General features: G+C 37.8%; 1 protein-coding gene, 1 long non-coding RNA gene and 1 pseudogene across 7 annotated transcripts in view; 2 read left to right on the forward strand and 1 right to left on the reverse strand.

The window, feature by feature from the left end:
* Positions 1 to 26,165, forward strand: part of LOC134958037 (uncharacterized) — a 133,706-nt gene that overhangs the window by 82,949 nt on the left and 24,592 nt on the right. For 2 of the 6 annotated variants that reach the window (XR_010186843.1, XR_010186844.1), the window contains exon 6: positions 4,379 to 4,502. The exons of 1 other annotated variant lie outside the window; for it this stretch is intronic. This is a non-coding gene — a long non-coding RNA (uncharacterized LOC134958037). Of the gene's footprint in view, positions 1 to 4,378; positions 4,503 to 15,649; positions 16,313 to 26,165 lie in introns of those variants that run through there. 3 more of the 6 variants (XR_010186846.1, XR_010186848.1, XR_010186847.1) reach the window with 3 other exon arrangements.
* On the forward strand, positions 16,760 to 22,255 carry LOC134958036 (uncharacterized). Its single transcript, XM_063940367.1, has 2 exons — positions 16,760 to 20,879; positions 22,079 to 22,255. Exon 1 carries the CDS (start codon positions 18,955 to 18,957, stop codon positions 20,185 to 20,187), a length of 1,233 nt encoding a protein of 410 aa, XP_063796437.1. The 5' UTR covers positions 16,760 to 18,954; the 3' UTR covers positions 20,188 to 20,879; positions 22,079 to 22,255.
* On the reverse strand, positions 21,525 to 21,643 carry LOC134963933 (5S ribosomal RNA; annotated as a pseudogene).

Consider the following 26,165-nt stretch of genomic DNA (forward strand, 5'->3'; position numbering starts at 1 on the left):
TTATCTTCCAAAGGTGGTTTCAAAGTTTCACCTTAATGAAGAGATTGTAGTTTAGCTTTTCAGGTATCGGGACTTTCTGCGGGAGAAGCATCGCTGGACATAGTCCGAGCATTAAGAATCTACATAGATCGTACTAGTGCCATCAGGAAAACAGATTCTCTCTTCATCCTCTACGGATTTCATAGAAGAGGATGGCCCGCTAGTAAACAGATGCTGGCAAGATGGCTCCGAATGGTAATATCAGAAGCATATTCTCATGCAGATCTCCCTACTGCGGCTAATGTCTCTGCTCACTCTACACGTAAGGTAGGTCCTTCATGGGCAGCACAACATGGTGCTTCAGTAGAACAGATTTGTAAGGCAGCCACATGGTCTTCCATAAACACATTCATTAGACATTATGCCTTGGATACTTTTGCCTCTCATGACGCAGACTTCGGGCGAAAGGTCCTCCTGTGTAATCAGGAGCGTCTCCACCACTAAAACTGGCTTTGGGAATCCCAATGTTATCCTGTAGATAATCCTGTGGACCCAGCCAGAGAAATTGACATTATGGTAAGAACTTACCATTGATAACGTGATTTCTCTTATGTCCACAGGTATCCACAGGGGTCCCACCCTGACGCACCTGATTTGAGGATATTGACAATCACTAAACCTCTTCCCTCTTGTATGGAAGGGTGTGTATGTGTGTTCTTATCACCTAAATAGGTTTCTACCTGATGCTCCTGCCTAATCGCTGTGGAAAGAACTGATTTGACTGAGTCAGTGGGCGGGATTATATGGTGAAGCCCCGATGCATCCTGGGAGGCCAGAAAGCTCGAGACCGTGTTGGTGCCATTTCCGCTGTCGCGCCGGCATATCCCAATGTTATCCTGTGGATACCTGTGGACATAAGAGAAATCACGTTATCAACGGTAAGTTCTTACCATAACGTCTTTTTATTGCAATCAGTAGGTTTACTATAAACTGTGGTTTTAAAACCTACATTGCTTCTGCTGACATTTACGTCTAGAAAGTGTATGCTATCTCTCTGTATATTAAATGTAAATTTTATGTTCTCATCACGCATGTTAATATTAGTCATCATGGCAATGAAGCTCTCTCTAGTACCGGTCCACATCATAAAAATATTGTCTATGTAACGAATAAAAAATGGAATATTACTACTATAATCCGAAACATCGAAAAATAACTTTTGTTCTACATTAAACATAAACGCATTTGCGTATGCGGGGGCTACTGGAGAACCCATCACACACCCGTGAACTTGTAGATAGAAATCCTTATTAAATAAAAAGTAATTGCGAGTCAGTACCAGCTTCAATAACGCAAGAAATAGGTGCAAGGGAGGACCTGTGTAGTGTAAATTATCACTGATTAATTCATGTACTGCAGCCATACCCCTCTCATGGGGAATGTTGGTATAAAGGCTAACGATGTCTGCCGTGCAAAACCAGAACTCAGTAGTAAAGACAAACTACTTAGTTTATCTAAGAAACAAAATGTATCTTTTAAATATGTATTTTCATGTTGTATCACGGGCTGTAGCCAAAAGTCTAAATAACGAGCCACTTGACTAAACAGAGAATCCCTAGCAGCAATTATAGGATGACCTGGAGGCTTAAAGACATTCTTGTGCAACTTTGGCAAAGTATAAAAAATCGGAACTACTGGTGTTGAGACATATAAGGCATCAAAAGTATCCTGATTAATGATTCCTCTGTCAACTGCATCCTGTAGTAGTTCATACAATTCTCTAGAATAAGTTTTAGTGGGGTCATTCGCTAATTTCATGTAAACAGATTGGTCATTCAACTGAGAATATGCTTCCAAAAGATAGTCATCTATGCCCTGAATAACGATTCTGCCCCCCTTATCTGCAGGGCGGATCGTTATATCAGTCCTGGCAGATAAAGATCTTAAAGCTAAAAGTTCATCAGGTAGAAGATTATTTTTGTGCTTAGAAGGAGTCTTAGTAACAATATCAATTTGGTTCACCATAGTCCTAGTGAAAGCTCGTATAGCAGGATTAATGGAAGGGGGATCAAATGTAGATTTAGCTCTTACCGGACATTTATCAGCAAAGTCCCGTTAACATGGTTTATCATTAAAGAATTCTTTGAGCCTTAATTGCCTGTTGAAACGAGCCAAATCCACTTTGCTTTCAAAGCTGTTAGGTGAATTGGTCGACACAAAACTCAATCCTTTCTGTAGAACAGATTTCAGATTCAGACAAGGGAGTAGATGATAAATTGTAGATTATTTCTTGGTTTTTGAATTCTTTTTTCTTTTGTCTTTCGCATTGTCTTCCTCTTCTGGCTGTTCTTCGATGGGGACGTCTCTTTGCGCCCTGGTTTTGACACCTAACGGGATCCGTGTAGAAACTTTACTAGTAGAGGCAATGGCCCTCATTCCGAGTTGATCGCTCGCTAGCTGCTTTTAGCAGCAATGCAAACGCTAAGCCGCCTCCCTCTGGGAGTGTATCTTAGCTTAGCAGAAGTGCTTCCGAAAGGTTCGCAGAACTGCTTCAAAATATTTTCATGCAGTTTCTGAGTAGCTGCAGACCTACCTCTACCTTACGTTCAATGCAGACTATTTAGTTCCTGTTTTGACGTCACATACACACCCTGCGTTCGGCCAGCCACTCCCCCGTTTCCCCAGGCACGCTTGCGTTTTCATCTGACACGCCTGCGTTTTTTAGCACACTCCTGGAAAACGGTCAGTTACCTCCCAGAAACGCCCCATTCATGTCAATCACTCACCGATCAGCAGAGCGACTGAAAAGAGTCGCTCGACCTTGTGTGAAACTGCATAGTTTTTTGTGAAAGTACGTTACGCGTGCGCACTGCGGGCAATACGCATGTGCAGAAATGCTGACTTTTAGCCTGATCGCTGGGCTGCGAACAACAGCAGCTAGCGATCAACTCGGAATGGCCACCAATATCAGAATCACTTTGAGATGTTGCACTGGATCCGTCCATCTCCAGAGGAAATGCTCTAGGTTTTCTTTGGTAACGTGGACGTGATTGTCTACCCTGAAAACGTTGGTTACCTGAAAGAAATAAACCCGGTTCTCTCATAATCTTTAGTAACTGCTGTAAATGTCTTAGTCTTGAAATGAATCAAGTCAGTGCGGTATTTATCTACTTGAGCTTGTAGTTTGGTATTCCATTCTATATTGCTGTCACTTTTTTAAAAATTCTTACAGTCGGCTTCAAATTTGATAATTTTCTCACGTACTTACTCCAATTCTCGGGTAGCTTCCTCAATTACAAGTAGTATTAAATCAAAAGAGGCTTTATTCAAAATCGCCACCCACCTGCGGCAAAAATCTGGGTTATGCCGCCCTATTGTAGGCGAGTTCCTGATGGGGAAGCCTCTCGAGATCTTTCTGTCTCTGTAGTAATCGAAGAGCGTGACTCTGTGCAAATAAAAATCAACTTCACATTTCTTAATTTTAAGAAGCTGTAAAAATAACTTAATTAGAGTCAATGCCAATCGCTGTAGTTAATTTATCCTTAAATAAGATTCTTTCCGCATCTATATCAGAAAGAGATAACAATTCTCCTTGCGGGTATACATTAGTGCGGTATCCCGAAAGTTCTGATCTCCCAGATTCCATCATGAAAAGTGCAAAGTGCTGTGCAAAAACACCAGTGAGATAAAACACTCAAACGAGAAAGATAGTTCAACGACCTTAGAACTCCTGCATGAGTCCAATAATATAGTCGGGTGCCATAATATTGTAAAGTAAACAAGTTACCATCCCAAAGTAAACAAGTTACCTGTATTTATTTGGAAGCTGGGGATACGTTTACTCACCCTCAATCTGGAAAAATTATAAAGATTTCTCATTGCCTTACTTGCACCTCTAGGTTCGTTGTATATTATATCAAATGGCCATGCGGGCTTTTGTATGTGGGCAAGACCTCTTGTACTTTTAAGGAACGCATTGGCTCAACATCGCAGTGCAGTGAAACAAATACTTGAAGGTAAATCCATTGATCAGCCTTTGGCCAAACATTTTAAACTTTGTGGCCATAGTTTACCTAGTCTACGATATAAAATGATTGACCACGTTCCTGAAAGTAGAAGAGGTGGTGATAGGAATAAGAAATTATTGCAATGTGAATCTCAGTGGATCTACCGTTTAAATTCTCTTGCTCCGCATGGGTTAAATGAATCCCTTTCATTCAGCAGTTTCTTGTAATTAGCGGATTGGTGATTTTTGAGTACCTGTTGGATAAAACTGTGCACACATTGTATGAATTTGAGCATTATAATAATCCTAACTGTTTCTTTGGGATTATTGGGAATATTTCCCATGTATTTCTGTGTCTGTTTGCTGATCAAAATATTTTATAATGTTTTACAGTCAGATCCAGTTTTCTTACGGTGAAGGGTTAATGGGTGATGTCTGTTCTGACAGACCTCAGAGGAAGTCCAGGGATCTGGGCATCCGGTGACCATGTTACACATTTTGATGTATGTTATATAAGGTAAGACTGTTTGTTATATGTTGTAAAGCCTGATGACGGTTGTAAAGCCTGACAAAAGGTGCTAATAAAGTGCACCTGAAACGTTGAAAGCATGCAGTTGTAGCTGTGGAAATTATTTACAAAGCCGAGGAGTGCCTCTCAAAAATTGTGTTGCATATATATATATATATATATAAATTTTTTTTTTTGTGCTGTACCCTGGTGTACTGTACAATTTTTATAAGTACTGTGGCACTGCCTGTCAGACCACAGTATATTATTATTTTGTACTCATACACGTATTGTGCGACACTGTTGGTAAAATTAAACCGTAGTGTTTGATTAATATTTCATACTCATTCACGTATTGTGCGACACTGTTGGTGAAATGAAACTATGGGTACCAAAAAAATTTGTGTTTTGCGCTAAACAGACAGTGAAAAAAATGCAGCATATATACCTTGGAAAAATTCACCAATTTTTCATATACAACTGTTTACAAAATAAATTGGTGTATAAATTGCGCAGATTCTGTCATAAATGGTTACATGAAATAAGAGTGTTACTTCCCTTTTGTTTCTTTATGGGAAGAACAATAACTTCTCGGGTGTCACCATATATTGAATAGTCTGAACTGTAAGAAAATAATAACACAATAGTGCAGACATCCAATTCAAAAATACCAAAGGTTTTTTTTTTAAATACACCACACTCACAATGTGTCAATGGGTTGAAGGCATATAAGAGTCTTTAGCTTGAAGGAAAATATTTCTACTGAATTCTTCTGATATCCACCTGGGCTTTAGGCTGAAACAGAATAAGGCGAAGCAATAGTGCAGACTCCCATTCAAAGGGAAAAGGTTTTTTAATAAAATATATGCACTCACAAACAAAAGAAAATTAAAAGCATGTAGTAACACTGGTGATAGAGATGGCTGTATACTCATCGATCCAAAAGGCCCACAGAGTTCCGGATACTCCTAAGGAACAAGTTCAGGATCAGTCCTATACCTCAGTCCACCAGGTAAAAAGAAGCCACACCGCTTAATGCATTTCGAACCCTGCTGGGTTCTTCCTTAGAAGCGTTTGTGGCTAGACAACATTATCAAACATTTATACCCGTCTAATTAATTCTCATAATGTCCATCAGCTGTGTCCAAATACACATACTCCCACTTCCGCTTTCAAATTTCGCGGGGGAGATGGTGACGTGATAGTTCTCCAATGAGAGGAACTCTCTTCCCGTTCCGTCGCCGACGACGGCGGACAGGAAATGACATCATGCGTGCCACCTGATCGTGTGCGTTCCATACACGGCGAATGATACAGAGTGAGCATTTCACGTTCCCATCGTCCACGTCGGAAAGGAAGCGCCGCTCCTCACATATCTCGTGATAACACAATCTCCTTTACATGCGGAAGTGTGCGTTCCAAATCCTCCTCTATCATTCAGAACAGTACCACGATCATTATATATATGTCCATTTTCACTGGAGAAATGAGAAGATCCTTGGGGATTTTTCATTCATGGTTCCATAAAACAAAACATATAGATGATTCTAGGGCCATGACATATATACAAATAAGATAGTAACAATCCATAACAATAAATAGTGGTTAATAAAAATTAGATTAGAATCATCAATAAATAAATGGGAACATATTAATAAAATCCATAATGAACTTCCAATAGATATTAAACACTATAAAAACCACTTCATCTCAAAATCGGTGTTTAATCCTTTAGGTTGTAGGGAATTTAATTTAAAAATCCAGTTCATTTCATTCTTAGCTAATCTCCTTTCTAGATCTTTAGTCCGCCATGTAGGTTTAACCTGTTCTATCCCCCAAAATCTTTTTATAAAACATTCTCTTTTTTCATGATGGGTTTTAAAATGTGCTGAAAGAGAATGTGTTTCCAGCCCTTTCCGAATATTGTACACATGTTCCGCAAGGTGGGTTTTTAGGTTCCTACTTGTCCGACCTACATAAAGTAACCCACATGCACATTCTATACCATAGATGATGTTTTTTGATTGACATGTGATAAAATCATTAATTCTGTATGTGTCATTATTTACTGTAAACTCTGTGATCTTACTAGATTTACTCTTAACCGTCCTGCATATCAGACACTGTCCACATCTATGGAACCCCTTAGTTCTAGTGCTAGCTCTCGTATTTTCATCTATAGCACTTCTTACTAATTTGTCCTTCAACGATGGTGTTTTCCTGTATATGAAGGTGGGTCTATCAGGGATTTCTTTTCCTATAACGGGATCTTTCTGTAATAAATACCAGTTTCTCCTAAAAATTCTTTCAATATCCTTATGCAGGGGATTAAACTGACTAATAAAGGCCCACTTGTTTCTTTCATTTTTTGTTTCTTGTTCTTTATCTTTCTCTTTCAAGAGGTCATCCCTATTGATATTTTCTACTTTAATTCGTGCTTTGTTTATAAGATCTACTGAATAACCTTTATTGATAAACCTATTAGTGGTTTCCAGTATTTGTTCATTACAGATAGTTTGATCACTACAATTCCGCTTGATACGTGTAAACTGGCTAAATGGAATACCATCTAGCCAGTTGGGGTGATGTAAACTACCCATTTCTATGTATCCATTAGAGTCTGTTACCTTCCTGAAAGTCTTAGTCTTCAGGGTGTCATCCTCTACATATAGACATAGGTCCAAGAAGGAAATTTCTTTTAAACTACTGGTTGTTACAAATTTAAGGTTAAAATCATTCTGATTTAGTTTGTCCGTGAAGATTAAAAGCTCATCTTTCTGTCCATTCCAAAAAAATAGGACATCATCGATATATCGATGCCAGGATACCAGACTTGTCCCCAGTCCATCCACTCCAAAGATGTTAAGATCTTCCCAATAAGCCATGTATAAATTGGCATAACTGGGGGCAAATCTGGTACCCATGGCTGTCCCCACTTGTTGAATATAATATGTCCCGTCGAAATAGAAATAATTATTATCTAGAATAAAACCAATACCATCCAAGATGAATTTCTTGGTTAGGTCATCATAATCACTTTTATCTAAAAAATAGGAGATGGCTTCCAACCCCTTCTCTTTTTTTTTTATAACAGTATACAAAGTGCATACGTCTGCACTACATAAAATGGTGGAACTGGTATATTGGAAATTGGTAATTTTTCTCAATACATCCCCCGTATCTTTCAGATACGCCTTTGTTTTTACTACTAGAGGCTGTAAAAAATGGTCAATTAATGCTGACAAATTAGATGTTAAACTATTAGTCCCCGATATTATTGGGCGGCCAGGGGGGTGGAGGGGGTCCTTATGGACTTTTGGTAGAACGTATATAGTTGGTACTGAAGGTTCTTTTATATTAAGGAAATCATGTTCTTTTTCATTAATTACTCCATCCTTTAACGCATTGGATGTTAGTGTTAATAATGCTTCACTAATCCTCTGCGTGGGGTCTGATCTCAGTTTTTTATAAGTGTTCCCTAAATTTAATTGTTTCATGATTTCCTCCATATAATCCGATTTGTCCATAAGGACAACCCCCCCACCCTTATCTGCTGGCTTGATGATGACTTCCTTATCATCCTTTAATGATCTTACTGCCTCATATTCTTTTTTAGATAGGTTACATTTTACCTTCTTCTTCTGTTTCATCAATTTTTCCAACTCATCGCTAACGATTTAGTTGAAACAATTGATAAATTTCCCCCTTTCATAAGTCGGGTTAAAACTGGAATTATTCTTAAATTTCTCTCGTCCTGACGGAATTCCAACTCCAGGGACAGGATCCTCTTTGTTTTTATTCATAAAAAACTTCTTAAGGGTAAGTTTTCTTATATATTTTTGTGTATCTATATAAAGCCCGAAAGGATCGACTTCTCCCGTAGGGGGAAATTTCAACCCTTTCTTTAACACCCTGATTTCTACAGGGGTCAATACCCTTTTACTTAAATTGAAAATCTTTCCATCAGACTCTATCTTTTTTGGTGGCAGTTTTGGTTTAGGCAAGGTTTTTTTCTTGCCTGCCCTTTTTCCTCGTTTACATTTCTTTGGGACGGATACCTTTTTTTTAGTTATTTTTTTATGGATATTAGAACTTATCTCCTTCTCGTGGATCTGTAATCTCACTGAAAAGGAGAACTTGGTTCTACTGGGGTAGCTGGTTCCAATAATTGATACCTATTGGAGGTTCTCAAGACCCTACGATCCCTATCAATGAACCTATCATCTCGGAACTGTTCTCTCCTCCAACTGTTGTTTCTTTCAATTGGTTGGACCCTATTAGGAGACTTGCGTACCCAAGATTCTACCTTATTTGACCTTGGAGTTTGATAACGATCCTTTCTCCAATTGGCTTGTCTATAAAAATCATGTTCATAATTTTTAGACCTCCAGTTGTCCTGTCTATAATTTGTTCTTTGATAACCTGATTCTGTATTAAACCTCCCATTGATCTTAACGTCCCTATTGGGATATTTTATCAATTTTTGGGGTTTCTGCAATACCCCTTTGCTGATATTCCTATTGGAATCAGTGTTTCCTTTTGATATTTTTTGATCATTAGATTGTGTCACTAACTGATGCGTATCTTCATCAACTTGTTTAAGGTCTCTCTGATACTTTTTTTGTTTTTTCTCTCGAAGCTCATTTGTATTTTTCTTTATTTTATATAGCAGATCTTTCTCTGCTCTTATAAAATCCTCTAGTTCTTTATAAGGTTGAATTATAGTTTGTAAATCATTTATTTCAACATTTAGTGATTTAAGTGTTTCCCTTCTTTCTCTTAAGATTAAATCAATTAGAGCACAAGAACAATCATTGAGAATGGCTTCCCAATCTTTCTTAAAGGAGCTACTAGATATAGCAAAAGATGGAGGTTTTATGATTTTTAGTCCCTTGGGTATAATTTTGGACATTTGATATTGTTCCAATGTAGTTATTTCCCAAAAGATTCGATTTTCTTTTAACATTATAGGTTCTAATTTACCAAAAACAGATTCCAAACTTTCATCACTGACATTAATGTCAGTGGTGGGTAAGAAGGTTTGTTTCAATAAATCTCTTCTATCTTCTCTATATGTAAACATTTCTGCAGCAATACACAAAAAGTGAATAAAACAATTTGTACCAAAAATATTTGTGTTGTTTTGCGCTAAACAGACAGTGAAAAAAATGCAGCATATACACCTTGGAAAAATTCACCAATTTTCCATATACAACTGTTTACAAAATAGATTGGTGTATAAATTGCGCAGATTCTGTCATAAATGGTTACATGAAATAAAAGAGTGTTACTTCCCTTTTGTTTCTTTATGGGAAGAACAATAACTTCTCGGGTGTCACCATATATTGAATAGTCTGAACTGTAAGAAAATAATAACACAATAGTGCAGACATCCAATTCAAAAATACCAAAGGTTTTTTTTTTAAATACACCACACTCACAATGTGTCAATGGGTTGAAGGCATATAAGAGTCTTTAGCTTGAAGGAAAATATTTCTACTGAATTCTTCTGATATCCACCTGGGCTTTAGGCTGAAACAGAATAAGGCGAAGCAATAGTGCAGACTCCCATTCAAAGGGAAAAGGTTTTTTAATAAAATATATGCACTCACAAACAAAAGAAAATTAAAAGCATGTAGTAACACTGGTGATAGAGATGGCTGTATACTCATCGATCCAAAAGGCCCACAGAGTTCCGGATACTCCTAAGGAACAAGTTCAGGATCAGTCCTATACCTCAGTCCACCAGGTAAAAAGAAGCCACACCGCTTAATGCATTTCGAACCCTGCTGGGTTCTTCCTCAGAAGCGTTTGTGGCTAGACAACATTATCAAACATTTATACCCGTCTAATTAATTCTCATAATGTCCATCAGCTGTGTCCAAATACACATACTCCCACTTCCGCTTTCAAATTTCGCGGGAGAGATGGTGACGTGATAGTTCTCCAATGAGAGGAACTCTCTTCCCGTTCCGTCGCCGCCGACGGCGGACAGGAAATGACATCATGCGTGCCACCTGATCGTGTGCGTTCCATACACGGCGAATGATACAGAGTGAGCATTTCACGTTCCCATCGTCCACGTCGGAAAGGAAGCGCCGCTCCTCACATATCTCGTGACAACACAATCTCCTTTACATGCGGAAGTGTGCGTTCCAAATCCTCCTCTATCATTCAGAACAGTACCACGATCATTATATATATGTCCATTTTCACTGGAGAAATGAGAAGATCCTTGGGGATTTTTCATTCATGGTTCCATAAAACAAAACATATAGATGATTTTAGGGCCATGACATATATACAAATAAGATAGTAACAATCCATAACAATAAATGGTGGTTAATAAAAATTAGATTAGAATCATCAATAAATAAATGGGAACATATTAATAAAATCCATAATGAACTTCCAATAGATATTAAACACTATAAAAACCACTTCATCTCAAAATCGGTGTTTAATCCTTTAGGTTGTAGGGAATTTAATTTAAAAATCCAGTTCATTTCATTCTTAGCTAATCTCCTTTCTAGATCTTTAGTCCGCCATGTAGGTTTAACCTGTTCTATCCCCCAAAATCTTTTTATAAAACATTCTCTTTTTTCATGATGGGTTTTAAAATGTGCTGAAAGAGAATGTGTTTCCAGCCCTTTCCGAATATTGTACACATGTTCCGCAAGGCGGGTTTTTAGGTTCCTACTTGTCCGACCTACATAAAGTAACCCACATGCACATTCTATCCCATAGATGATGTTTTTTGATTGACATGTGATAAAATCATTAATTCTGTATGTGTCATTATTTACTGTAAACTCTGTGATCTTACTAGATTTACTCTTAACCGTCCTGCACATCAGACACTGTCCACATCTATGGAACCCCTTAGTTCTAGTGCTAGCTCTCGTATTTTCATCTATAGCACTTCTTACTAATTTGTCCTTCAACGATGGAGCTTTCCTGTATATGAAGGTGGGTCTATCAGGGATTTCTTTTCCTATACCAGGATCTTTCTGTAATAAATACCAGTTTCTCCTAAAAATTCTTTCAATATCCTTATGCAGGGGATTAAACTGACTAATAAAGGCCCACAGGGAGTCTGCACTATTGCTTCGCCTTATTCTGTTTCAGCCTAAAGCCCAGGTGGATATCAGAAGAATTCAGTAGAAATATTTTCCTTCAAGCTAAAGACTCTTATATGCCTTAAACCCATTGACACATTGTGAGTGTGGTGTATTTAAAAAAAAACCTTTGGTATTTTTGAATTGGATGTCTGCACTATTGTGTTATTATTTTCTTACAGTTCAGACTATTCAATATATGGTGACACCCGAGAAGTTATTGTTCTTCCCATAAAGAAACAAAAGGGAAGTAACACTCTTTTATTTCATGTAACCATTTATGACAGAATCTGCGCAATTTATACACCAATCTATTTTGTAAACAGTTGTATATGGAAAATTGGTGAATTTTTCCAAGGTGTATATGCTGCATTTTTTTCACTGTCTGTTTAGCGCAAAACAACACAAATATTTTTGGTACAAATTGTTTTATTCACTTTTTGTGTATTGCTGCAGAAATGTTTACATATAGAGAAGATAGAAGAGATTTATTGAAACAAACCTTCTTACCCACCACTGACATTAATGTCAGTGATGAAAGTTTGGAATCTGTTTTTGGTAAATTAGAACCTATAATGTTAAAAGAAAATCGAATCTTTTGGGAAATAACTACATTGGAACAATATCAAATGTCCAAAATTATACCCAAGGGACTAAAAATCATAAAACCTCCATCTTTTGCTATATCTAGTAGCTCCTTTAAGAAAGATTGGTAAGCCATTCTCAATGATTGTTCTTGTGCTCTAATTGATTTAATCTTAAGAGAAAGAAGGGAAACACTTAAATCACTAAATGTTGAAATAAATGATTTACAAACTATAATTCAACCTTATAAAGAACTAGAGGATTTTATAAGAGCAGAGAAAGATCTGCTATATAAAATAAAGAAAAATACAAATGAGCTTCGAGAGAAAAAACAAAAAAAGTATCAGAGAGACCTTAAACAAGTTGATGAAGATACGCATCAGTTAGTGACACAATCTAATGATCAAAAAATATCAAAAGGAAACACTGATTCCAATAGGAATATCAGCAAAGGGGTATTGCAGAAACCCCAAAAATTGATAAAATATCCCAATAGGGACGTTAAGATCAATGGGAGGTTTAATACAGAATCAGGTTATCAAAGAACAAATTATAGACAGGACAACTGGAGGTCTAAAAATTATGAACATGATTTTTATAGACAAGCCAATTGGAGAAAGGATCGTTATCAAACTCCAAGGTCAAATAAGGTAGAATCTTGGGTACGCAAGTCTCCTAATAGGGTCCAACCAATTGAAAGAAACAACAGTTGGAGGAGAGAACAGTTCCGAGATGATAGGTTCATTGATAGGGATCGTAGGGTCTTGAGAACCTCCAATAGGTATCAATTATTGGAACCAGCTACCCCAGTAGAACCAAGTTCTCCTTTTCAGTGGGACTACAGATCCATGAGAAGGAGATAAGTTCTAATATCCATAAAAAAATAACTAAAAAAAAGGTATCCGTCCCAAAGAAATGTAAATGAGGAAAAAGGGCAGGCAAGAAAAAAACCTTGCCTAAACCAAAACTGCCACCAAAAAGATAGAGTCTGATGGAAAGATTTTCAATTTAAGTAAAAGGGTATTGACCCCTGTAGAAATCAGGGTGTTAAAGAAAGGGTTGAAATTTGCCCATACGGGAGAAGTCGATCCTTTCGGGCTTTATATAGATACACAAAAATATATAAGAAAACTTACCCTTAAGAAGTTTTTTATGAATAAAAACAAAGAGGATCCTGTCCCTGGAGTTGGAATTCCGTCAGGACGAGAGAAATTTAAGAATAATTCCAGTTTTAACCCGACTTATGAAAGGGGGAAATTTATCAATTGTTTCAACTAAATCGTTAGCGATGAGTTGGAAAAATTGATGAAACAGAAGAAGAAGGTAAAATGTAACCTATCTAAAAAAGAATATGAGGCAGTAAGATCATTAAAGGATGATAAGGAAGTCATCATCAAGCCAGCAGATAAGGGTGGGGGGGTTGTCCTTATGGACAAATCGGATTATATGGAGGAAATCATGAAACAATTAAATTTAGGGAACACTTATAAAAAACTGAGATCAGACCCCACGCAGAGGATTAGTGAAGCATTATTAACACTAACATCCAATGCATTAAAGGATGGAGTAATTAATGAAAAAGAACATGATTTCCTTAATATAAAAGAACCTTCAGTACCAACTATATACGTTCTACCGAAAGTCCATAAGGACCCCCTCCACCCCCCTGGCCGCCCAATAATATTGGGGACTAATAGTTTAACATCTAATTTGTCAGCATTAATTGACCATTTTTTACAGCCTCTAGTAGTAAAAACAAAGGCGTATCTGAAAGATACGGGGGATGTATTGAGAAAAATTACCAATTTCCAATATACCAGTTCCACCATTTTATGTAGTGCAGACGTATGCACTTTGTATACTGTTATAAAAAAAAAAAGAGAAGGGGTTGGAAGCCATCTCCTATTTTTTAGATAAAAGTGATTATGATGACCTAACCAAGAAATTCATCTTGGATGGTATTGGTTTTATTCTAGATAATAATTATTTCTATTTCGACGGGACGTATTATATTCAACAAGTGGGGACAGCCATGGGTACCAGATTTGCCCCCAGTTATGCCAATTTATACATGGCTTATTGGGAAGATCTTAACATCTTTGGAGTGGATGGACTGGGGACAAGTCTGGTATCCTGGCATCGATATATCGATGATGTCCTATTTTTTTGGAATGGACAGGAAGATGAGCTTTTAATCTTCACGGACAAACTAAATCAGAATGATTTTAACCTTAAATTTGTAACAACCAGTAGTTTAAAAGAAATTTCCTTCTTGGACCTATGTCTATATGTAGAGGATGACACCCTGAAGACTAAGACTTTCAGGAAGGTAACAGACTCTAATGTATACATAGAAATGGGTAGTTTACATCACCCCAACTGGCTAGATGGTATTCCATTTAGCCAGTTTACACGTATCAAGCTGAATTGTAGTGATCAAACTATCTGTAATGAACAAATACTGGAAACCACTAATAGGTTTATCAATAAAGGTTATTCAGTAGATCTTATAAACAAAGCACGAATTAAAGTAGAAAATATCAATAGGGATGACCTCTTGAAAGAGAAAGAACAAGAAACAAAAAATGAAAGAAACAAGTGGGCCTTTATTAGTCAGTTTAATCCCCTGCATAAGGATATTGAAAGAATTTTTAGGAGAAACTGGTATTTATTACAGAAAGATCCCGTTATAGGAAAAGAAATCCCTGATAGACCCACCTTCATATACAAGAAAGCACCATCGTTAAAGGACAAATTAGTAAGAAGTGCTATAGATGAAAATACGAGAGCTAGCACTAGAACTAAGGGGTTCCATAGATGTGGACAGTGTCTGATGTGCAGGACGGTTAAGAGTAAATCTAGTAAGATCACAGAGTTTACAGTAAATAATGACACATACAGAATTAATGATTTTATCACATGTCAATCAAAAAACATCATCTATGGTATAGAATGTGCACGTGGGTTACTTTATGTAGGTCGGACAAGTAGGAACCTAAAAACCCACCTTGCGGAACATGTGTACAATATTCGGAAAGGGCTGGAAACACATTCTCTTTCAGCACATTTTAAAACCCATCATGAAAAAAGAGAATGTTTTATAAAAAGATTTTGGGGGATAGAACAGGTTAAACCTACATGGCGGACTAAAGATCTAGAAAGGAGATTAGCTAAGAATGAAATGAACTGGATTTTTAAATTAAATTCCCTACAACCTAAAGGATTAAACACCGATTTTGAGATGAAGTGGTTTTTATAGTGTTTAATATCTATTGGAATTTCATTATGGATTTTATTAATATGTTCCCATGTATTTATTGATGATTCTAATCTAATTTTTATTAACCACTATTTATTGTTATGGATTGTTACTATCTTATTTGTATATATGTCATGGCCCTAAAATCGTCTATATGTTTTGTTTTATGGAACCATGAATGAAAAATCCCCAAGGATCTTCTCATTTCTCCAGTGAAAATGGACATATATATAATGATCGTGGTACTGTTCTGAATGATAGATGAGGATTTGGAACGCACACTTCCGCATGTAAAGGAGATTGTGTTATCACGAGATATGTGAGGAGCGGCGCTTCCTTTCCGACGTGGACGATGGGAACGTGAAATGCTCACTCTGTATCATTCGCCGTATATGGAACGCACACGATCAGGTGGCACGCATGATGTCATTTCCTGTCCGCCGTCGGCGGCGACGGAAGGGGAAGAGAGTTCCTCTCATTGGAGAACTATCACATCACCATCTCCCCCGCGAAATTTGAAAGCGGAAGTGGGAGTATGTGTATTTGGACACAGCTGATGGACATTATGAGAATTAATTAGACGGGTATAAATGTTTGATAATGTTGTCTAGCCACAAACGCTTCTGAGGAAGAACCCAGCAGGGTTCGAAATGCATTAAGCGGTGTGGCTTCTTTTTACCTGGTGGACTGAGGTATAGGACTAATCCTGAACTTGTTCCTTAGGAGTATCCGGAACTCTGTGGGCCTTTTGGATCGATGAGTATACAGCCATCTCTATCACCAGTGTTACTACATGCTTTTAATTTTCTTTTGTTTGTGAGTGCATATATTTTATTAAAAAATCTTTTCCCTTTGAATGGGAGTCTGCACTATTGCTTCGCCTTATTCTGTTTCAGCCTAAAGCCCAGGTGGATATCAGAAGAATTCAGTAGAAATATTTTCCTTCAAGCTAAAGACTCTTATATGCCTTCAACCCATTGACACATTGTGAGTGTGGTGTATTTAAAAAAAAACCTTTGGTATTTTTGAATTGGATGTCTGCACTATTGTGTTATTATTTTCTTACAGTTCAGACTATTCAATATATGGTGACACCCGAGAAGTTATTGTTCTTCCCATAAAGAAACAAAAGGGAAGTAACACTCTTTTATTTCATGTAACCATTTATGACAGAATCTGCGCAATTTATACACCAATCTATTTTGTAAACAGTTGTATATGGAAAATTGGTGAATTTTTCCAAGGTATATATGCTGCATTTTTTTCACTGTCTGTTTAGCGCAAAACAACACATTTTTTTGGTACAAATTGTTTTATTCACTTTTTGTGTATTGCTGCAGAAGTGTTTACATATAGAGAAGATAGAAGAGATTTATTGAAACAAACCTTCTTACCCACCACTGACATTAATGTCAGTGATGAAAGTTTGGAATCTGTTTTTGGTAAATTAGAACCTATAATGTTAAAAGAAAATCGAATCTTTTGGGAAATAACTACATTGGAACAATATCAAATGTCCACAATTATACCCAAGGGACTAAAAATCATAAAACCTCCATCTTTTGCTATATCTAGTAGCTCCTTTAAGAAAGATTGGGAAGCCATTCTCAATGATTGTTCTTGTGCTCTAATTGATTTAATCTTAAGAGAAAGAAGGGAAACACTTAAATCACTAAATGTTGAAATAAATTATTTACAAACTATAATTCAACCTTATAAAGAACTAGAGGATTTTATAAGAGCAGAGAAAGATCTGCTATATAAAATAAAGAAATATACAAATGGGCTTCGAGAGAAAAAACAAAAAAAGTATCAGAGAGACCTTAAACAAGTTGATGAAGATACGCATCAGTTAGTGACACAATCTAATGATCAAAAAATATCAAAAGGAAACACTTATTCCAATAGGAATAACAGCAAAGGGGTATTGCAGAAACCCCCAAAATTGATAAAATATCCCAATAGGGACGTTAAGATCAATGGGAGGTTTAATACAGAATCAGGTTATCAAAGAACAAATTATAGACAGGACAACTGGAGGTCTAAAAATTATGAACATGATTTTTATAGACAAGCCAATTGGAGAAAGGATCGTTATCAAACTCCAAGGTCAAATAAGATAGAATCTTGGGTACGCAAGTCTCCTAATAGGTTCCAACCAATTGAAAGAAACAACAGTTGGAGGAGAGAACAGTTCCGAGATGATGGGTTCATTGATAGGGTTCGTAGGGTCTTGAGAACCTCCAATAGGTATCAATTATTGGAACCAGCTACCCCAGTAGAACCAAGTTCTCCTTTTCAGTGGGACTACAGATCCACGAGAAGGAGATAAGTTCTAATATCCATAAAAAAATAACTAAAAAAAAGGTATCCGTCCCAAAGAAATGTAAACGAGAAAAAAGGGCAGGCAAGGAAAAAACCTTGCCTAAACCAAAACTGCCACCAAAAAAGATAGAGTCTGATGGAAAGATTTTCAATTTAAGTAAAAGGGTATTGACCCCTGTAGAAATCAGGGTGTTTAAAGAAAGGGTTGAAATTTGCCCCTACGGGAGAAGTCGATCCTTTCGGGCTTTATATAGATACACAAAAATATATAAGAAAACTTACCCTTAAGAAGTTTTTTATGAACAAAAACAAAGAGGATCCTGTCCCTGGAGTTGGAATTCCATCAGGACGAGAGAAATTTAAGAATAATTCCAGTTTTAACCCGACTTATGAAAGGGGGAAATTTATCAATTGTTTCAACGAAATCATTAGCGATGAGTTGGAAAAATTTATGAAACAGAAGAAGAAGGTAAAATGTAACCTATCTAAAAAAGAATATGAGGCAGTAAGATCATTAAAGGATGATAAGGAAGTCATCATCAAGCCAGCAGATAAGGGTGGGGGGGTTGTCCTTATGGACAAATCGGATTATATGGAGGAAATCATGAAACAATTAAATTTAGGGAACACTTATAAAAAACTGAGATCAGACCCCACGCAGAGGATTAGTGAAGCATTATTAACACTAACATCCAATGCGTTAAAGGATGGAGTAATTAATGAAAAAGAACATGATTTCCTTAATATAAAAGAACCTTCAGTACCAACTATATACGTTCTACCGAAAGTCCATAAGGACCCCCTCCACCCCCCTGGCCGCCCAATAATATCGGGGACTAATAGTTTAACATCTAATTTGTCAGCATTAATTGACCATTTTTTACAGCCTCTAGTAGTAAAAACAAAGGCGTATCTGAAAGATACGGGGGATGTATTGAGAAAAATTACCAATTTCCAATATACCAGTTCCACCATTTTATGTAGTGCAGACGTATGCACTTTGTATACTGTTATCAAAAAAGAGAAGGGGTTGGAAGTCATCTCCTATTTTTTAGATAAAAGTGATTATGATGACCTAACCAAGAAATTCATCTTGGATGGTATTGGTTTTATTCTAGATAATAATTAATTCTATTTCGACTGGACGTATTATATTCAACAAGTGGGGACAGCCATGGGTACCAGATTTGCCCCCAGTTATGCCAAATTATGCATGGCTTATTGGGAAGATCTTAACATCTTTGGAGTGGATGGACTGGGGGCAAGTCTGGTATCCTGGCATCGATATATCGATGATGTCCTATTTTTTTGGAATGGACAGGAAGATGAGCTTTTAATCTTCACGGACAAACTAAATCAGAATGATTTTAACCTTAAATTTGTAACAACCAGTAGTTTAAAAGAAATTTCCTTCTTGGACCTATGTCTATATGTAGAGGATGACACCCTGAAGACTAAGACTTTCAGGAAGGTAACAGACTCTAATGTATACATAGAAATGGGTAGTTTACATCACCCCAACTGGCTAGATGGTATTCCATTTAGCCAGTTTACACGTATCAAGTGGAATTGTAGTGATCAAACTATCTGTAATGAACAAATACTAGAAACCACTAATAGGTTTATCAATAAAGGTTATTCAGTAGATCTTATAAACAAAGCACGAATTAAAGTAGAAAATATCAATAGGGATGACCTCTTGAAAGAGAAAGATAAAGAACAAGAAACAAAAAATGAAAGAAACAAGTGGGCCTTTATTAGTCAGTTTAATCCCCTGCATAAGGATATTGAAAGAATTTTTAGGAGAAACTGGTATTTATTACAGAAAGATCCCGTTATAGGAAAAGAAATCCCTGATAGACCCACCTTCATATACAGGAAAGCTCCATCGTTGAAGGACAAATTAGTAAGAAGTGCTATAGATGAAAATACGAGAGCTAGCACTAGAACTAAGGGGTTCCATAGATGTGGACAGTGTCTGATGTGCAGGACGGTTAAGAGTAAATCTAGTAAGATCACAGAGTTTACAGTAAATAATGACACATACAGAATTAATGATTTTATCACATGTCAATCAAAAAACATCATCTATGGGATAGAATGTGCATGTGGGTTACTTTATGTAGGTCGGACAAGTAGGAACCTAAAAACCCACCTTGCGGAACATGTGTACAATATTCGGAAAGGGCTGGAAACACATTCTCTTTCAGCACATTTTAAAACCCATCATGAAAAAAGAGAATGTTTTATAAAAAGATTTTGGGGGATAGAACAGGTTAAACCTACATGGCGGACTAAAGATCTAGAAAGGAGATTAGCTAAGAATGAAATGAACTGGATTTTTAAATTAAATTCCCTACAACCTAAAGGATTAAACACCGATTTTGAGATGAAGTGGTTTTTATAGTGTTTAATATCTATTGGAAGTTCATTATGGATTTTATTAATATGTTCCCATTTATTTATTGATGATTCTAATCTAATTTTTATTAACCACTATTTATTGTTATGGATTGTTACTATCTTATTTGTATATATGTCATGGCCCTAAAATCATCTATATGTTTTGTTTTATGGAACCATGAATGAAAAATCCCCAAGGATCTTCTCATTTCTCCAGTGAAAATGGACATATATATAATGATCGTGGTACTGTTCTGAATGATAGAGGAGGATTTGGAACGCACACTTCCGCATGTAAAGGAGATTGTGTTATCACGAGATATGTGAGGAGCGGCGCTTCCTTTCCGACGTGGATGATGGGAACGTGAAATGCTCACTCTGTATCATTCGCCGTGTATGGAACGCACACGATCAGGTGGCACGCATGATGTCATTTCCTGGCCGCCGTCGGCGGCGACGGAAGGGGAAGAGAGTTCCTCTCATTGGAGAACTATCACGTCACCATCTCCCCCGCGAAATTTGAAAGCGGAAGTGGGAGTATGTGTATTTGGACACAGCTGATGGACATTATGAGAATTAATTAGACGGGTATAAATGTTTGATAATGTTGTCTAGCCACAAACGCTTCTGAGGAAGAACCCAGCAGGGTTCGAAATGCATTAAGCGGTGTGGCTTCTTTTTACCTGGTGGACTGAGGTATAGAAAAAAAAAAAACACAGGTTGTTGATCTTGCACCGAGATAGATTCAAAAATACAAGGAATTATATAGAAGCCAGAAATGGACAATCATATATTGGAAATCCTTATCTGTCCGTATGGCGGTGCGCCCAGGGTCATAAAAATGAAGTATATGTATATCTACAAAGAGAAAAAGTATGACACTAGTTTGGGCGCACTCTTATTTTTGTTTTCTTTTAAATTATGATCAAATAAACAATAATAATGACATCTTAAGCTTGTACTATACACCTCCTTAGAAATCCCAAAACTGTATATATGCTGCACGTATGACCATATATGAAAATGGTATCAGGGAGGAACACCAATGGATGTTTACAAGATAATGTGTGGAATGTTCAGATCCTTAATTATATCTGGATAATTGCATAATGGAGGGTGGCTACATCACAAGCAACCTCCGTCTGCCAAGGATCTGTACAAACTTAGTTTGTATTGATACAACCCTAGATAGGGTAGAATTAGTGAATGGGAGAGCCCACACACTGTATGCTGATATCTAGTAGTGATCCACGGTCTTAGATTGATAAATTTATTAGGAAAAATTAGTTGGAATCAGTAAAGTAGTGATACTGCTGTTGGCGTTATTGCCCTTGGTAGATCTTCCTACTTCACCGGGTATTCCCTAGTGGTCACCCGTCTAGGTACTGACCCAGCCCACCTCCGTTTAGCTTCCAAGATCGGACGAGATTGGGCGTGAACGGAGGGGTATGGTCGTAGAGAGAAATTGCCCTACATCGCCAATGAGAGTGCACCGAAGCGGAAGGATGGATTCCTTCTCGGGAAAAGAATGTTTATAAGAATGTATAGATAATAAGATGTGAATCTGCTGTCCACGTTAGACTGGCGGGACGTGTCCCGTAGTGGACTAGTCCGCCTGAATCGTGGATGAGAGTTCACGGAAGGAAGAGAAGTGGGAATGAAGGAAAAGAATTACACAGTTATATAAGACACATATATGGACATTCTCAATTTCCTCCGTACACCTATCGGATTTCAATTAGATATGCGTCTTGGATAAGCAGTATCGTACTGATGATATAATAATGAAGAAAAGCATAAGATGCCGTGAGATAAACACACTAAATATTCCTTTGTGACAGTGGAAAAGTAGGAATTTGTTTTGAACAGTGGTGGGCACACGGTATTTGCCTGAGGTATAGGACTGATCCTGAACTTGTTCCTTAGGAGTATCCGGAACTCTGTGGGGCTTTTGGATCGATGAGTATACAGCCATCTCTATCACCAGTGTTACTACATGCTTTTAATTTTCTTTTGTTTGTGAGTGCATATATTTTATTAAAAAACCTTTTCCCTTTGAATGGGAGTCTGCACTATTGCTTCGCCTTATTCTGTTTCAGCCTAAAGCCCAGGTGGATATCAGAAGAATTCAGTAGAAATATTTTCCTTCAAGCTAAAGACTCTTATATGCCTTCAACCCATTGACACATTGTGAGTGTGGTGTATTTAAAAAAAACCCTTTGGTATTTTTGAATTGGATGTCTGCACTATTGTGTTATTATTTTCTTACAGTTCAGACTATTCAATATATGGTGACACCCGAGAAGTTATTGTTCTTCCCATAAAGAAACAAAAGGGAAGTAACACTTTTATTTCAAGTAACCATTTATGACAGAATCTGCGCAATTTATACACCAATCTATTTTGTAAAGAAATGAAACTATGGGTCATGCAGCGAGTATAGTAGGGATGGTGGTAGTGAGATAAATGGGGGTGGAGAAGGGGGGGGGGGGGAAGTGCAGCCGGTAAGGGTATTTACATGGGTTCTATTAAGGGTGTTAATAAAGGTATTGCTAAAGCATTAAATAATAATAATTATGTGTCATCATTACAGACTATAGAAAATGTTGTATGGGACTTGAGTGAAAATACTTATGTCAGGGTGGTGATTTTAGATAGGAACATTGGGTTGACCAAAGAGAAAAGTAAGGTGGGCAATACTAAGAACGGTGGGGTTGGAGAGGGAGCGAGAAGGACAGTCTGTATCAGTAACTCTACGGATGCACTAGTTAACCAGGATGGGAAATCTTTAGGAAAACAAACAAATAAAGGAACCGATAAACTAAAATGTATGCTTGCAAATGCAAGAAGTCTAGCAGGTAAAATGGGGGAATTGGAATTGTTAGCATCAAAGGTGATAAAGCTAAATTATTTATCGTACTTATAACCCTTTATGAGGTCTAAGAACACTGTACGCTATCTACGTAAGAAGTACCGTAAGGGTACGCTAGTTGCGTATCGATCGCTCAGCCGTAGGCGAGACGCTCAAGCGTCGCGTTCGCTCACGGCCCAGAGATCACAGGCTGACGCGCTATTGGCTGTTGACTGACGTAATGATTCGCTATGGCGTAGCGGACGCTCGAGACCACGAGGAGATCACCAGCGGGTCAGACGCTCACAACGCTATACCTTTATATCTATACCTTTAACAATGAGATACACAGTATACCTTAGTGTAGAGACAAAGTGTAAGTGTAACCTGGTGTAACCTGATTAACTACAAAGCTGCTTGAGCGTCACCGACGCTCTATGAACACTTAACACTATGAGAAAATACACAGATATCTGTTTAGGGTCCAAAGCCTATTATATGTATTATAACTAATTATTCTTGCAAAAAGGAATCACAGTACAAATGATACACTACAGTATAACATAAACCAACTAACCAGATAACTATGCAGGAAATACAATACAATCTAATCAAGGGAAAATACGAGAGAAAGGGAAGAGAGGGAGAGAGAGAGATGAGAGAAATGGCTCACAGTAAGACAATATGATCACGGAGAAAAACTTACGCACAAGGGGAAACGATCGCATGCGCCTGGACATCCAGCACCCGATTTTCAGCAATGAGAACCGTTGAAGAGTGAGAGCTGGATGTGGTCGGCCTGCCTATTTATGCCCCACACACAATGCAATCTAATGGTCCCTACAATCTGATCGTCCATTGGACACAGGAATTCGGCTTCGCATTATAACAAAAGGTCATAGGTTGATTCATACAGGTGGGCTGTGACGATTTCAAACAGCTCAGGTGGGTGGGACACTGGGTTTCCCGCCGCATACCTGAGTAAGAGTAAATAATAGTAATGGACATAAACTTCTTATGTCCATAACTATTCGCACGAGCGATTAATACGCTCCAAACCAACGCCGGAATATTGCTATTTAAATACTCTTCCGATGGGTACCAAACACTACTGTATGACTCCTGTTAGACCCTTCCCACAATACAAAGAGGGATCCCTCCATTCAGGGACATTCTATATTAACCAAACTTTCAGAATCTATCAAAGGGACCATAATCTATAAACTACGTTAATTGTGAAAATATGTAACGAATGAGTCGCACGCTACGACTACACAAACTTTACCGTAAATACGCATACCGAGCACCAGCGGGTGCACGCAACAGCGGGTATGCGCTATCACGGGAAAGCGCACGCATGCGCAGAGCGGACCAGTGTGAGGTGCAAATATGGCAGCGTGTATAGGGATATTTTTCTGACTTTGACAGTCCACCCTTTGGCAGTCAATAATAACTGCCACCTTCTAAAACATTTCAAAAAGAGAAAAATATATGTCAGGGGTTAATTCATTTCCATGGTTGGGTAGGGGAGGAGAGAGGAGTAGGTGTGAAGAGGGTATGACCTAGTGAGATAGCAGAAGCATGTGTGTATGAGTCCATGTTTGGGGGGTCATGTATCATCGTGCCATACGTGTTGTAAATCAAGCTTCGAGGTATTGCGAAGTATACATTTGAATTCCTTCTCATCCCGTATTAAGGATCTGTGGATGGGCTGTCAAACTCTACCGAGCTCTTTTCGGCTTTTGAACAAAATGGGGAGCACATTTTAGTTGATGATACATGAATGGGGGAATATGTGATTGCTGATATCTGTGCCTGTATTCCCTATACTATGTGTGTCATTACCTGAGGGTTGTAGAAATGAAGAAAAGACATAATTACCGTAAATGCGGTGGTATTCTATGTCAGGTTAATGTACATCTGTCGGTTGAAGTTTTGTTCGGTATCAGTTGAAAGTCGTCTTCTTTGCGCTGTTTTGCTCATTAAGCGTGAGCAATAAGCTTTGTCAATGCCATTAGATTTACAAAAAATGTTGGGCTAGCGTAATTTTAAGAATTCTAGGGAAACTGGGGATCCATGGCAAAGTTCATCAAGTGTCCATATCTCAAGTGGTCAAAACTTCTTCTTTGGTCTATCCGTTGTCTGTATAGCGTCTCATCAACTTCCTCGTCCAAGGGGGTCTTGTTATCTTGGAGAAAAACCAGAAAAACAGGTGAAAGAAACGGACCGTAGAAATCGCATTTTCCTTACATCATGGTTTCTATCATTGGGTCATAAATCAAATCCAGGTTAATTACAGTTTCCTCACTCCTCAAACTCATCACTCTTGTACTTTGTTTGCACTTCATTAAAGCCTGACCGCATCTAAATATCAATCCAATCGATATAACGACACCTAAGATACATAGGAGAAATTTCCCAACATCCATTATGACTCCTTGAGCCCAGTCTCCTAAACCAGAGAACCAATTTCGCGGGTTCAACCATGACACCCAACCAGTCAGCTCATTACCTACAGCAGCAAGGGTGAGATTGTGTTTTCGGCGAAATTCCCATTTTAGTTGGAGAATATCGTCCATCTTTTGGTCTATGACCTCTACCGGATCCTCGGTGCTATTTGTGATATACGTGCAACACTTCACGCCGTACTGCGTTGCCAATGTAACACAATATCCGCCTGTCACTGCTGTGAGGTAATTAAGAACCATTCTATGCTGCACCAGTTCTGTTTTATAGGCTTGAAGTTCTCTTCCAGTGTATCTAAACGTGTCATCATACATTTCGGTGATATTATCTAACAAATTTGCGAGCGCCGATATGTATTTATAATTTAGCACTCCTCTAGCGGTGCGGGTGAAATCTAACGCGATTAAGAATTGAATCCCGGTGGATTCACTTATCAGATCAGAGGCCGGATGCTCTGTCTTCTCTATCAGGTGCCTTTTAACTCGGTGCTCGTAATGAGTGTGAGTATAAGGAGCTTGGGCACCACGGTGTATGTCTTTCATTTTGTCATGTGTTACAGTCATTACTTCAGGCAATACTTTTCCAATATAACACAATCCTTCAGAGTTTGGGGCAAGCCACTTGTACGCCTTTCTCCCGCATATGAAATATGCATCATCGGGGAG

The sequence above is a fragment of the Pseudophryne corroboree genome, chromosome 9, assembly GCF_028390025.1.
Source record: "Pseudophryne corroboree isolate aPseCor3 chromosome 9, aPseCor3.hap2, whole genome shotgun sequence".
Lineage (NCBI taxonomy): Eukaryota > Metazoa > Chordata > Amphibia > Anura > Myobatrachidae > Pseudophryne > Pseudophryne corroboree.